Here is a 13,465-nt window from a genome sequence, read left to right on the forward strand (position 1 = left end):
CATCAAATACAGTAGTCAACTCGCATGCATCGCTGGTACCTCAATAGACATACAGCATAATGCTGCCTCAATGGCTGCCTCCCTGATTCCCTTTGTTTCGATGTTGGTGTTTTCTCGGATTCCTCCTGTTGCTGCATACTTGTTCCCATGTACAGGGCTATTACAAATGATTGAAGCGATTTCATAAATTCACTGTAGCTCGATTCATTGACATATGGTCACGACACACTACAGATACGTAGAAAAACTCATAAAGTTTTGTTCGGCTGAAGCTACACTTCAGGTTTCTGCCGCCAGAGCGCTCGAGAGCGCAGTGAGACAAAATGGCGACAGGAGCCGAGAAAGCGTATGTCGTGCTTGAAACGCACTCACATCAGTCAGTCATAACAGTGCAACGACAATTCAGGACGAAGTTCAACAAAGATCCACCAACTGCTAACTCCATTCGGCGATGGTATGCGCAGTCTAAAGCTTCTGGATGCCTCTGTAAGGGGAAATCAAAGGGTCGGCCTGCAGTGAGCGAAGAAACGGTTGAACGCGTGCTGGCAAGTTTCACGCGTATCCCGTGGAAGTCGACGAATAAAGCAAGCAGGGAGCTAAACATACCACAGCCGACGGTTTGGAAAATCTTACGGAAAAGGCATTTCTTAAACAGGAGATTGGAAAACCGATGGATCGGTCGTGGTGGAGATCATGATCAGCAATTCATGTCATGGCCCCCACGCTCTCCCGACCTAACCCCATGCGATTTCTTTCTGTGGGGTTATGTGAAAGATTCAGTGTTTAAACCTACTCTACCAAGAAACGTGCCAGAACTGCGAGCTCGCATCAATGATGCTTTCGAACTCATTGATGGGGACATACTGTACCGCGTGTGGGAGGAACTTGATTATCGGCTTGATGTCTGCCGAATCACTAAAGGGGCACATATCGAACATTTGTGAATGCCTAAAAAAACCTTTTTGAGTTTTTGTATGTGTGTGCAAAGCATTGTGAAAATATCTCAAATAATAAAGTTATTATAGAGCTGTGAAATCGCTTCAATCATTTGTAATAACTCTGTACAAATTGTTCGGCGCGAACTAAAAAATACGCAAGTACTTCCTCAATTTACCTGTGTTTTGGTGTATTTTTGGTCAGTTTATACCTATTCCCACCGAATACATAAATATATTTACAATATTAATTTGTGTTTGAGTTTTTATTTCTCTAGACAAAATGTCACACACATTAACGAACATAAACGTGTACTATTGTGTACTAACATGTACTAACGTACATAAACTTGCACTAAAGTGTACTCAGTTCTTGCTTTTTACATAGTCACGTGACATGAGTATAAGATTGAGAACATTGTTAGATGTGTTTGCGAAGGTTTGTAGCTACTCTGTTATCAACAGTAAAGACATGTGCTGCCCGGAGGTGTCTCACATATGGGGGCTGCGCCTTGGAGTTCTGTGACATCAGTATAACAGTGGCTGTATACCTGAAAATAGATGCAACTTTCACATGCGTCCAGTGGTGGCTCACCACTATGACAGTGCATACGTCCCTGGCCAGACGCACCAGCACCAGTGTCCAGGTGAACATGTATTTGGATAGGAATTTGTCTGGTGTCAAGTATGAAAGGGATATCGCTGCCTCATGCCTGGGGGCACCTGTGTGTAGCCAGAATGAGATTTTCACTCTGCAGCAGAGTGTGCGCTGATATGAAACTTCCTGGCAGATTAAAATGTGTGCTGGACCAAGACTCGAATTCAGGACCTTTGCCTTTCGCGGGCAAGTGCTCTACCAACTGAGCTACCCGAGCACGACTCACACCCCGTCCTGTGTGTAGTTTGACAGCTGATAGCCGCATCACTTGGCGAGGCTTGCTGCTAACCTCCCGTGCTCTCTAGTGGACGGGGGGTGCCAGAAGGTGCTTGTGTATGTTGATTGCATTATTTTGCAAGCAGGTCTGTAGGCTGTGCTTTGCGTTATTTGGACAGTTTATGAGTACTGACCCTGTCTATACATCACTGTGCTGTATTATTTAGGAGGAGTCTGCTTGTCTGTACTGAAATTATTTAAGTAAATTATGAGTTGTTTACTTGTCTGCAGACTGTGTATTGTGACCTCAAGCACATCAGGGCGAGTGTTTTGTGTCAGTGTGATAAATATACGCCATCCCTAAATAAAATGTTCCAAAATAAATAGAGTGCACTCCTTCCTTACTCTCCCCAGCATTCCAGCGCAGGCTGAGTCATTTTCGCGCCATTTTCCCCCTACAGACCACCATCTTGGGTTATGTCACAGGAGGGATGACAGCGCGCTCTGGTGGCAGTATTGTGTACTAGGTCAGTTGGATCTAGATCTCGTGGTGGAGAAAATTCCTGCAAAATAAAAACTCATATTCAGCACAGGCAGAGTCGTTTTCCTGCCATTTACCCCCAACATCTTGGGTTACGTCACAAAATGGACGAAAGTGCTCTCTGGAGGTAGTACTGAGTACTAGGTCCAGACCTTGTGGTGAACACACTGTTTGAAGCCATCTTGGATAATTGTACTTGCATCATCAGCTGATATCATGGCTGCCATCTTGGACGACAGTGCTCTCTGCTGGTTGTAGTGTACCAGGTCAGTTGGAGTGCAGACCTCCTGGCGAACACACTGGATGGTGGTGCTGTCTCTAATTGTTTAAATAAAGACTGGTGCATGATTTAGATATTTCACGATTAGCAAGCATGTTTGCAAAGTATTTTAGATGGATTATTATTTTGACAATTTACGAGTTGTTTGGATCTCTGGGCGTAAATGTATTGCATTATTTACGAGTGTTTTGCATGTCTGTGGGCTGTGCAATGCGTTATTTTGACAGTTTACAATTAGCAAGCTTGTGTGTAGAGCATTATATATGAGTTACTTAGGAGTAGTTTGCAGGTCTGTATGCTGTGTGGCATGTCAGAGCATGTGTTCTGTATCACTGTGATAAATATACTCCATCCACAAATGAACGGTTTCAAAATAAATAAAGTACACTCCTACCTCTCTCCAGCAGCTAGTGCAGGCTGAGTCCATTTCCCATCAATCCCTAGGAAGAGGTGGCAGACAGGTGACTTAGGTTTTTAGAGGTGGGCTTTGTTTCCCACAATTTTGTTAGGGTGGGAGAGAAACCCCAAGTGACCTTTCTTTATCGGCAAAATTTAAACTTGGTGCCAGTTCCTAGGAAGAGGTGGCGGGCAGGTGACTTATGTAGTGGGTAGTGGGGGTAGCCCAAGTGACCTATCTTCCTGCGATTTTCTTAGGCTGGTAGAGAAAGCCCAAGTGACTTTTCTTTACCACCAAAATTCAAACTTGGCGCCAGTTCCTAGGAGGAGGGGGCTGTTGGACGACTGAGGTTGGTGGGGGCAGGCCAAGTGAGCTATCTTCCTGTAATTTTCTTAGCTTAGTAGAGATAAGCAAATTGACTTTTGTTTACTGCCTAAATTCAAACTTGGCGCCAGTTCATAGGAAGAAGTGGCCGTCGGGTGACTTAGGTTAGTGGAGGTAGATCAAGTGAGCTATCTTCCTGCGATTTTCTTAGGTTAGTAGAGATAACAATGGTGTGATGCATTATCCTGTTGGAATTTGAACTTACCGCCATTTTTCTGGGGAGGGGGGTTAGGTTAGCAGAGGTAGCCCAACTGACCTATCTTCCTGCCAAAATTCAAACTTGCCGCCAAAATCAGCCATCTAGAATGACGTATGACCGCCATCCTGGATGACGTCATGCACTGTTACCAAGTCTACACGCTGCCATCTTGGATGAAGTCATTGCTGACAACTTGGATACATCTGGAAACAATGGAAAGTGGGGCCATACTGCCCTTGCCCCAATACTATTGTGTGACATTGTGATAATTTCATACAAGAGGACAGCTGTCAAACGAATACCGTAATCGAAATGAACAGGTTATTTCCAACTTCCAAATAGCCTACCCACTGGAACACCTGATACATTACTAACACCCTGTCTTGTTATTGATCTAAGCGATCCTGCTATCAATGTTCATTTCATCAAAGGCCAAATGCAAACAATTTCCCTCTCGGCGAAAGTTTTAGCCTGTATTTTCATCATAATGAAAACGTGTTTTAAAATGCTAGGACTGCAACTAAAAGAGCGGTTTATCTAGGCCCTCAACGTCAAGACTGCCAGTAGAGGATACGCGGTTTTTTTCCCCATTACAGCAGGCAGAGTAATTTCTTTACGAATGTCCTCGTTAGTCCACCGAACCCCTTTTGAGTCATTTAACAAACTTTTTATCTGATGAGGTAAAAATATTTATCTCAACACATGGGTAATTTCATTAGACACATGAGCCCCCTTATTAATCTCTTCCTCGCGCAGAAGTTGTTATGTTCTTGACAGCTGACCCCGAAGTTCTTTATTACGCGCTCGGAGTTGCTCGCACTTGTTTGTTTCCTTCTTTCCAACGCCTCTATAGCATTCATCAAAGTTACTATCTGTGCCAGAAGAAAGATTGTCATCCGTAAATATGCCCTTATTAAGATGTTTCTTATTTGGTGACAGCTTTTCCAGATTCTAGAGAGATCTTTCATGTAGTTTTCGTTTCTTTAAACCGTTTGCTTCTCGCTTCTGTTGCAGGTGACACATTGACAGTCGCACTACTGCGCGGGAAACTGCACGACGCCACTGCATGTGGCTTGAGCACTCTTTTTCGGGACAAATTGAGCGATTCAGACTGTAAATCTCTCATGCAATCTGCCTCTGCGGAATGGCGAGAACATATTCGTGCATGCACAACATTTACGCTGTCTTTCCTACAACATTTGGACAGCCATAGTTTTGGTAATGTTTCATTACGCGGGAAAATGTGATACGTTATGTCAGTTCCCTTTATGTTCCTGTTGTAGGAAAACAGCCCGTAACAGCACAACCTGGCATTGTAAAAATTAATTTTCGCACTAATTGATGCATTCTGCACCGAGTATTTCACAGGACAAACTACGAACCATAATGCTGGCGAACGCAATGTTGATCCCACTGTCCTCAGTTCGTTAACTATGGAAGTTCCGAATCAAATCTCAATTTAATTACAGCAAAAACCGTAACACTCCCGAATCCGTTAAAGTTTCCACTGTTGACTGTACTTCCGAGGGAAAAACTGAATCGAAGTACTCCATCAAATGCAACAAGTGTGATATGCACCATCTGTCAATGTGACCTTTCTTCATAGTTTGAGGATCAAAAGGTATGACCTGTGGCGTATGGTGGGAAGTACATGTGTGGAGGGTGTGGGGGTGGGGGTGAGGGTGGCCGTGTACTCCGTAGTGGAGAAGATTTTCTAATAGTGTGGCTCATCTCTAGTTGCTGTCCAGCATTGATTTGGCGACAGCTTTGTTGCACTGTGGCCTATCAATCAGCTGTTTTAATTTGCAGTATTATGCGTGAACCCTGTCGTTAATGTTTTACCTGCGGCTGTTGAATCTGGAGACATTGGCTTGGTCTGACTTGAGGTACTCATGCAGTGGCAACCAGTTGTCATGTGCTAATGTGCCACAGCACATGATAAATAGAGCACTAAAATTCTGCCATTTCTCTTTCAATACGAGTCGGAAATTGCACTAACATCACACCATTTCTCTTTGAATATGTGCTGGTATGCAAATAAAATGGACGAAAACATCTCTCTCCGAGGTAACTGGAAACCAGTGTAGAGTGCTGAAATGATGGTCAGCCATGCTACGATCAGCTTAGAGAAGGGACGCAGCTGTCTGTTTACAACTGTGTTTGCTCTGATGTGACATCATCGAATCTCGCGCTATGAGTACTACGTTGTTCAAAGCACAAGGTTGGTGTTTTCCTTTGAAATTGCATGCAATGTCGAAGGGTGAAGTACGTGACGTTTTAAAAGAACAGCTCCGGTAGTGGGTCTCTGGGGGAGTGGTGAAATTCACTGAGTGGTACTCTGAATGCCTGGATTCGATTTCTGTTGCTTCCAACTTTTTTCATTTTATGTTATTCCTCACAATGTTAAACAACTGTTAATACAATTGAAAGTTTTCAAAGATTTCAATTTATATACGAAAAATTAAATATTCGATTTACGAAATAGCTATGACTTTATTATTATTAAGAGATGCAATGCTCCTACAGTGATTTCTGCTCAGATGGCTGAAGTGGCGGTCGCCAACGCACGCTTGTGTGGTGAAGCTCGATCCAGGGGTAAGCTGGTTCGAATCCTGGTGGTGGAAACATTTTGGTCAGCGGCATAGTAGCTCAGTACTTTCGACCAGAGGGCTCGCTACACTTTGTAATAATAAAAAAAAACTAAGTGAAGTATTTAACGATCAGCATGACAGAGGGTCATAACATATCTGCTGAGACCAAATGCCGAGAACAACATTCGCTTAAAGTGGAAAATCTGGGTTTGAGTCCTGGTCCGGCAACAATTTTCATTGTCATCATTCCAATGTATGGCCGAAGGTGGTTCATATTCGCAGCTGTGAATATATTTCCTATATTCAATTTAGGTGCGATTGCTGCCCTTGCAAGTCAAAAGGCTAAAGATAATCGTAAAAAAAGCGAGTGTAGGAGCAATTTTAGTATGGAAGTGTTTCTTTTCATATTGGGTACCACAGCAATGAAATTATTAACAGAAGGTGAAATTTTCCACTTTTGCTGTATTCAATTTGTTTTTCCGCGACTAATTTCAGCCTGAAACTTCCTGGGAGATTAAAACTGTGTGCCGGACCGAGACTCGAACTCGGGATCTTTGCCTTTCGCGGGCAAGTTCTCTACCAACTGAACTACTCAAGCACGACCCACGACCCGTCCTCACAATTTTACTTGGGCCAGCACCTCGTCTCTAATTTTAGCGTTCTAGGCCATTCTCAAGTGATTTTGTGGTTCTGCAATAGAAAACTATGCCTAACGTATTGAAAAGTCAGCGTCTTTAAATTTATCTTTTCTATTCATTCTGTTCACAAATGCTGTCTTGTTGGTTTGACAGTTTAAAATTTACAAAGGCGCGATACCTCTGTAAACGTCAAGCTGTCAAACCTACAAGACAGCATTTGTGAACAAAAACGAATAGAAAACACAAGGCCATTCTCAAGTGATTTTGTGGTTCTGCTATAGAAAACTATGCCTAACGTATTGAAATGTCAGCGTCTTTAAAAGTATCTTTTCTATTCATTCTGTTCACAAATGCTGTCTTGTTGGTTTGACAGTTTAAAACTTACAAAGGCTCGATACCTCTGTAAACGTCAAGCTGTCAAACGTACAAGACAGCATTTGTGAACAAAACCGAATAGAAAACACAAATTTAAAGACGCTGGTATTTCAATACGTTAGGCATAATTTTCTACTGATGGACCACAAAATCACTTCAGAATGGCCTAGATGGCTGAAACTAGTGGAGTACAAATAAAATGAATACAGCAAAAGTGGAAAATGTCACCTTCTTTTAGTATGAAAGTGTTTTCTATAGGTGACCTGCTAAAACGGACCTTTTTCAGTAGATCTTTGGAGGAGAAAGTGAGATTTAAAGAATTAGATACGTCTACTCGATAAATCTAAAAATACAAGAGCGTCGGACGAGGCTTACCGATGTGGCTCGAACTATGGGAACAGAAGCAGGCAAATGCACCTTCCAAGTTCTAGAATATTCTGTCTTGGCCATAGGAAATGGTAAAAACGGTCTCTAAAAATGTAATTGTATAGTGAGAGGAGACTTCGTGCTGCGAAACTTGCAGTGGGGCGGCAGTTAATTGATTTAGCACAGATTGGAGATGTGGTGGCATGGGTTCAGTTCCCACCTGGTCCCATTATTTTTATTTTATTTTATTCCTCGCAATGTTAAACGATTAATTATAAAATCCAAATATATTTCAACAGTCCAATTAATATACGTAAGATTAATATGCTGAATTTAGTTACGATTACTACCCTTGTAAGTCAAAAGACTATAGGTTACCACATTGTAGTACATTTGTAAAATCTGGCCCGAGCCGCCACTAGTGCAGCTGATCACTAGTTGCTGACCAGCATTGGTCTGACGAGTGCTTTGTTGCACTGTGGCCTGTCGATCAATTATTTTAATCTGCAGTAGTATGCATTAACCCTGTCGTTAAGGTTTTGCTTGTGGCACTTGAATCTGGAGGCTTTGGTTTGGTCTACTTGGGGTACTCATGGGACACCCTGAACATGCTGGTACCTGCAAATCCCAGCTCAGTGTTTGTGCTGGATGGAGTGTCCTATTATCGAGCACCAATGGTGTGGCTGCAATCAAGTGTACTGATTTTGCATTTCTTGCCCATCCTGCACTTGACTGCCACGCCTGTCTGACGACACGCCAGTAAGTAAAATTAACTTCTGTAATGAAAGAAGTGTTCTCCTTTTATCTCACTCCAATACATTACTCGTCTCCAATTAAATTAATCAGTGCATGTACAAAGTCTATTTTGTCAAGTGTTCTCACAGTGCACATGAGGGAGAATTAGCATTATCCTTATGTTTCTGAAGCAATCATTCTTTTCCCTGCTTTTATATCTGTCTGAAATATGATAACCTGAGTTTTGTTTTCATTTTACATTTCATGATAGGGTCTTGGCTTTATTCAAGAAAAGGTGCAATACCACAGTTCAGAAATTATTTCTCAGAGAAACTTGTTATCAGCAAAGCAATAACAATAATACTTACGAATGACGTGGTTAGTGAGCTTTTATGTATACTTACCCGGAATGACGACAGCACGAGCGGTGTCTGAGAGATCGTGTGTCACGCTGAGGCGGTGCCAGGGATCCAGTGCACCGTTGACGAAAACCACGTGACTTACGTTGGGGGAGCGGCCACCGAAGTGAGTGTTAGTTGCCGACACCCCGTGGCTGGTGCGTTCCAGCGTAAACCTGTTGACAGGAAGAGAAATGGTTCAAATGGCTCTGAGCACTATGGGACCTATCATCTGAGGTCATCAGTCCCCTAGAACTTAGAACTACTTAAACCTAACTAACCTAAGGACATCACACACATCCATGCCCGAGGCAGGATTCGAACTTGCGACTGTAGCGGTCGCGCTGTTCCAGACTGAATCGCCTAGAACCGCTCGGCCACACCGTCCGGCCACAGGAAGAGACCATAGTGACATGTATACCTTTTCGTATGTGTTAGAAGTTTACACAAGGTGCCCAATTATCTTGATCACCCTAAATAACTTTTTGTCCAGAAGCAAATTGAAAAAAAAAAAAAAAATCAAGCAAAGGCTGTTTAGCTAAAAGGGGGACATTAACCAACATGACTGCCTCTGTTCGTTGTGAAGATGTGAACAGCAATATGTCTTTTTTAAATAGCGTCCTGTATTTTTAATCAGAAGCGCACTTCCTCTTCTATAGACCTGCCCATAAACGTATCACGTATTTATTCAGCATGGCTGTGAGAGGTAGACCATACCTCGCAGACACGTTGAAACACCAACAAATGGGATAATTTCATTTACAGTGTGATCATGGGTATGCTCAAAAACCAAACTGTAGGTCTTTTTTTCTCATTATGTCACCGCTGTACTTCGATCCATATCACTCTGTTGATTCCGTACAGCCAACTGACACATACACGCCACTTCATTGCCACAACTTACATCAACGGTTGAGGGTTACGTTACCGCCTAGTACCGTTTCCACACCATTTACGCAGGACTTTCCGAAAGTGAGTTTCCTCACTGTTTTTGAAAGAGAAGATGGTACAACAGGTGACACAAACAAACGCCATAAGAATCCACACACATTGCTGGTTCAGCAATGGAAGGGGTGTCAGCAGAGGAGGAATGATGCATGCGCAAAGCGCTGAAGAAGAGAGATTAGCAGCAGAGCGGCGTGCCCGAGATTGTTCGATTACAAATCACGATGACGGAGGAACATGTTCAGAGGGACATGTTCTGACACCGTGGGACTAGTGTGTTTGTCATCCGTGAGCACCTGTAGACCGTGTATAGAGAAGAGGTCATGTCTCGTAAAATACCTGGTCACTGGTGTTGCAAGTTCAGAGAAGGAAGGCAGAGTGTGGAGGATGAAGGTCGAAGTGGGCGTCACTCCACATCAACGAATGAAAACAACATTGCTAGTGTACAGGACTTGGTGTTAGCGGACAGGAGCATAAAGCTGTCAGACGTGGTGTCCACACTAGGTATTGGCCGTGCTCAGGCTCATCACATTCTCCAAAATAGATTGGATCACAGAAAAGTGTCTTCAAAACGGGTGCCAAGAAACCTGACCTTGGATCACAAGAGTGCGAGAATGGGAATCAGTCACGATCACTTGCTGCAGTACGCGTGACAGGGAAATGAGTTCCCATTGAGAAACATCACAGGCGATGAGACATGCGTGAATCAGTTTACCCCAGAATCCAAGACCTCAATGACGCGGGGGATGCAAAATGGTGTGATTCTCCTCGATTTCCTCTAGCAAGGGACCATCATAGTTGCAAGCACCCTCGTAAAACTCAGGTCCACTATTCAACGAAGGAGATCAGGACTCTTGAATGAGGTTGTTGTGATCTTGGACGACAACAAAACATCACACACAGCAAGGCTCACACAGTGTCAGATTCGTCACTTCGGATGGAAATGATTGGGTCACACAGCCTACAGCCTCACACCTGCCCACCGGACTCTCACCTGTTTCCTACATTGAAAGCTGCACTCTAAGGATGTCACTTCCAAAACAATGATGAGGTGGAGCAGACTCTACGAAAATTCCTTACATAGCAGGGCGCCAGTTGTTACCAGAGTGGTATCTTCAAACTGATTGCAAGCTACGACAAATCTCTCGATGTCAATGGCGAGTATGTCGAATAATGCAAGGAGCATATTTCATGACGCCATGGTGTATCTGTTTTTGGATATAAAGTTCCCATGTGAAAAACAACGGCGAAATTTACTTTGGGGACGTCCTTCGTATACCGCTACAAAGCGACCCCTTTGCTCTAATAATGGTGCGACCAATATTTTGTATGGTCAGCTTAGTTAAAAGTTGTAGACTCTGCTCCAATCGATTATCGTTAAAGAGTCTTTCTGGAAATGAAAATTAGAGGTACTCATTCGTTCATTTTTGAATTAATCCCGTGATATTATTCTGTTGTGCAGTCAATGTTAAGAGGACCACATGATGCCTATTTAACTTATCTAACCCATATTAATTTAGACAAATATTTGACCCATTTCTGAAAAAACTATTTGATGCAGGACCTTAATATTTTTACTGTATGTTACATGATGCTAATAGAGTCAACTGTACTAAAATCTGCTTTATCCATTTTATAGTTTTTAAGAAATACTTTTTTAAATTTATTAACAAAAATATTAATTTTTTTCTGCAGAAAATATTTTTTGTGAACTTCCTAATGCGGGAATATTAATGAATGTAGTACCAAAGGTGGCTTTTTATGTTATGCAGAATCTCTGAAAATTTCATTCATTTATCTATGATAGTTTCTGATATAATGGGGCATACGTACTGAAAATTTTAGTTTGCGGGAAATTGACTTCAAAGAAAAAACTTTTGAAATTTGTTATTTTCAGTTAATTAAAACTGTCCTGTTGCATATGATGGACCTTCTTTGGCCTCTAGCAGGTCTTCTAGGTTCTTTTTCACCTTCCTGGATGTTTGTCTTGCTTTCTTGGCTATATTAGATGCAGACCTGTCTGCATCGGCTATCCTCATTTTATTGCAATGTTGCAGCCCGCTGATCATATTTTCACCAGGATTAATTCCCAGCTTTTTCAGTACCCAACACTTTCCAATATTACCACAATTCAACGTAATAACAGCATTATGAACTCCTAGTTTCATTGTATGCATGCCTACAAATTCAGTTTTAGGAAGGCAGTTCCAAATTATGCTGATGAAACATTCATTTGGGTTCTGTGTCTGCCCATGCAGACATTTCCTTAGAAGGTCAAGACGAGCCAAGTCTCTGAAAATAGGCTTAATTGCCATGATAACAGCAGCAGGAAGAGAATGCTGGTGAGAATAAGATTCTCCAGTTGCCTGAGCCCTATTGTATTTGCACCACGAATTTTCTCCTGATGGACACAATCCATGACATGGCTTTTCATCAGTAGAGGACTTATGGAAGAATATGGCCTAAACATTTCTCTTCATTGCCTCCAGATTTTCTTTATTTCTCCTAATTGCCTGTCCATAGCATACCTGCAAGTTTTCTGTTTCAGTTTTAGTTAATCGACCCTGTCCGGTCAGCAATTTTCCATCTTCTAATTTTTTTCCTCTCATCTCAACAGTTAGTTTTCTCAGCCTTGTTCCCAAATGTTTTTGAACATGGCCTACACATTCTATTTTGATAATAATGGCATCTCCATATGGCTTAGAGTTCACCACATTGTTGTATGCCTTACTGTCACCAGCGCCCAAATATCTGGTGTACCGTACGCCTCTTGTTTCTATGGCGCGATGAAATATTTGTTGTACTCCATGAACTTCCATACCACCACTTGTTTCTCTAAAATTAGCCACAGAGTTGTGTTCTTTATGTTCGTTGACCTTACAACATTTGCAATATTTAGACATTATCTCTACGTCTAACACTTTACAGGTGTCTACACTCGTGGCAGTCACTACTCCATTCAGAGAAGTATGTCCCATTTTCTGCCAAATTTCATCAAGTGCAACTGCAATACCCGAACATCCATCATTTTCTTCCACTGCTTCCCTAGCAGCCAGTTTTCCTAAAAGCCAGAAGTTCACTGAGCATTCGTCATACCCACACCCTACCATCGGATCGCAACGTTGTGTACCGTGATTCGTCACTCCACACAACGTTTTTGCACTGTTCAGTCGTCCAATGTCTACGCTCCTTACACCAAGCGTGGCGTCGTTTTGCATTTACCGGCGTAATGTGTGGCTTATGAGCAGCCGCTCAACCATGAGATCCAAGTTTTCTCACCTCCCGCCTAACTGTGATAGTACTTGCAGTGGATCCTGATGCAGTTTGCAATTCCATCGTGATGGTCTGGATAGATGTCTGCCTCTTACACATTACGACCCTCTTCAACTGTCGGCGGTGTCTGTCAGTCAACAGACGACATCGGCCTGTACGCTTTTGTGCTGTACATGCCCCTTCACGTTTCCATTTCACTGTCACATCGGAAGCAGTGGACCTAGGGATGTTTAGGAGTGTGGAATCTCGCGTACAGACGTATGATATAAGTGACACCCAATCGCCTAACCCCAGTTGAGTTCTGCGGAGGGCCCCATTCTGCTCTCTCACGATTTCTAATGACTACTGAGGTCGCTGATATGGAGCACCTGGCAGTAGGTGGCAGCAAATTGCACCTAATACGAAAAACGTGTATTTCTCGGGTTGTCTGGTTACTTTTGATCACATAGCATATGTGACTGGCCTTAAGCCGCATCCTGTGTCAGCGACTGAAGTGACCGAGAGCAGGCGACATCTGAATTCGGGCTACTCCAG

The 13,465-nt window shown here is 42.8% G+C and overlaps 1 protein-coding gene across 1 annotated transcript in view; it reads right to left on the minus strand.

The window, feature by feature from the left end:
- The window catches only part of LOC126188486 (thymus-specific serine protease-like), a 103,034-nt gene that overhangs the window by 11,923 nt on the left and 77,646 nt on the right, over nucleotides 1-13,465 (minus strand). The window contains exon 8 of the mRNA XM_049930090.1: nucleotides 8,720-8,889. Within this exon, the coding sequence (XP_049786047.1) occupies nucleotides 8,720-8,889 (170 nt within the window). The remainder of the gene's footprint in view (nucleotides 1-8,719; nucleotides 8,890-13,465) is intronic.

The sequence above is a fragment of the Schistocerca cancellata genome, chromosome 5, assembly GCF_023864275.1.
Source record: "Schistocerca cancellata isolate TAMUIC-IGC-003103 chromosome 5, iqSchCanc2.1, whole genome shotgun sequence".
NCBI lineage: Eukaryota > Metazoa > Arthropoda > Insecta > Orthoptera > Acrididae > Schistocerca > Schistocerca cancellata.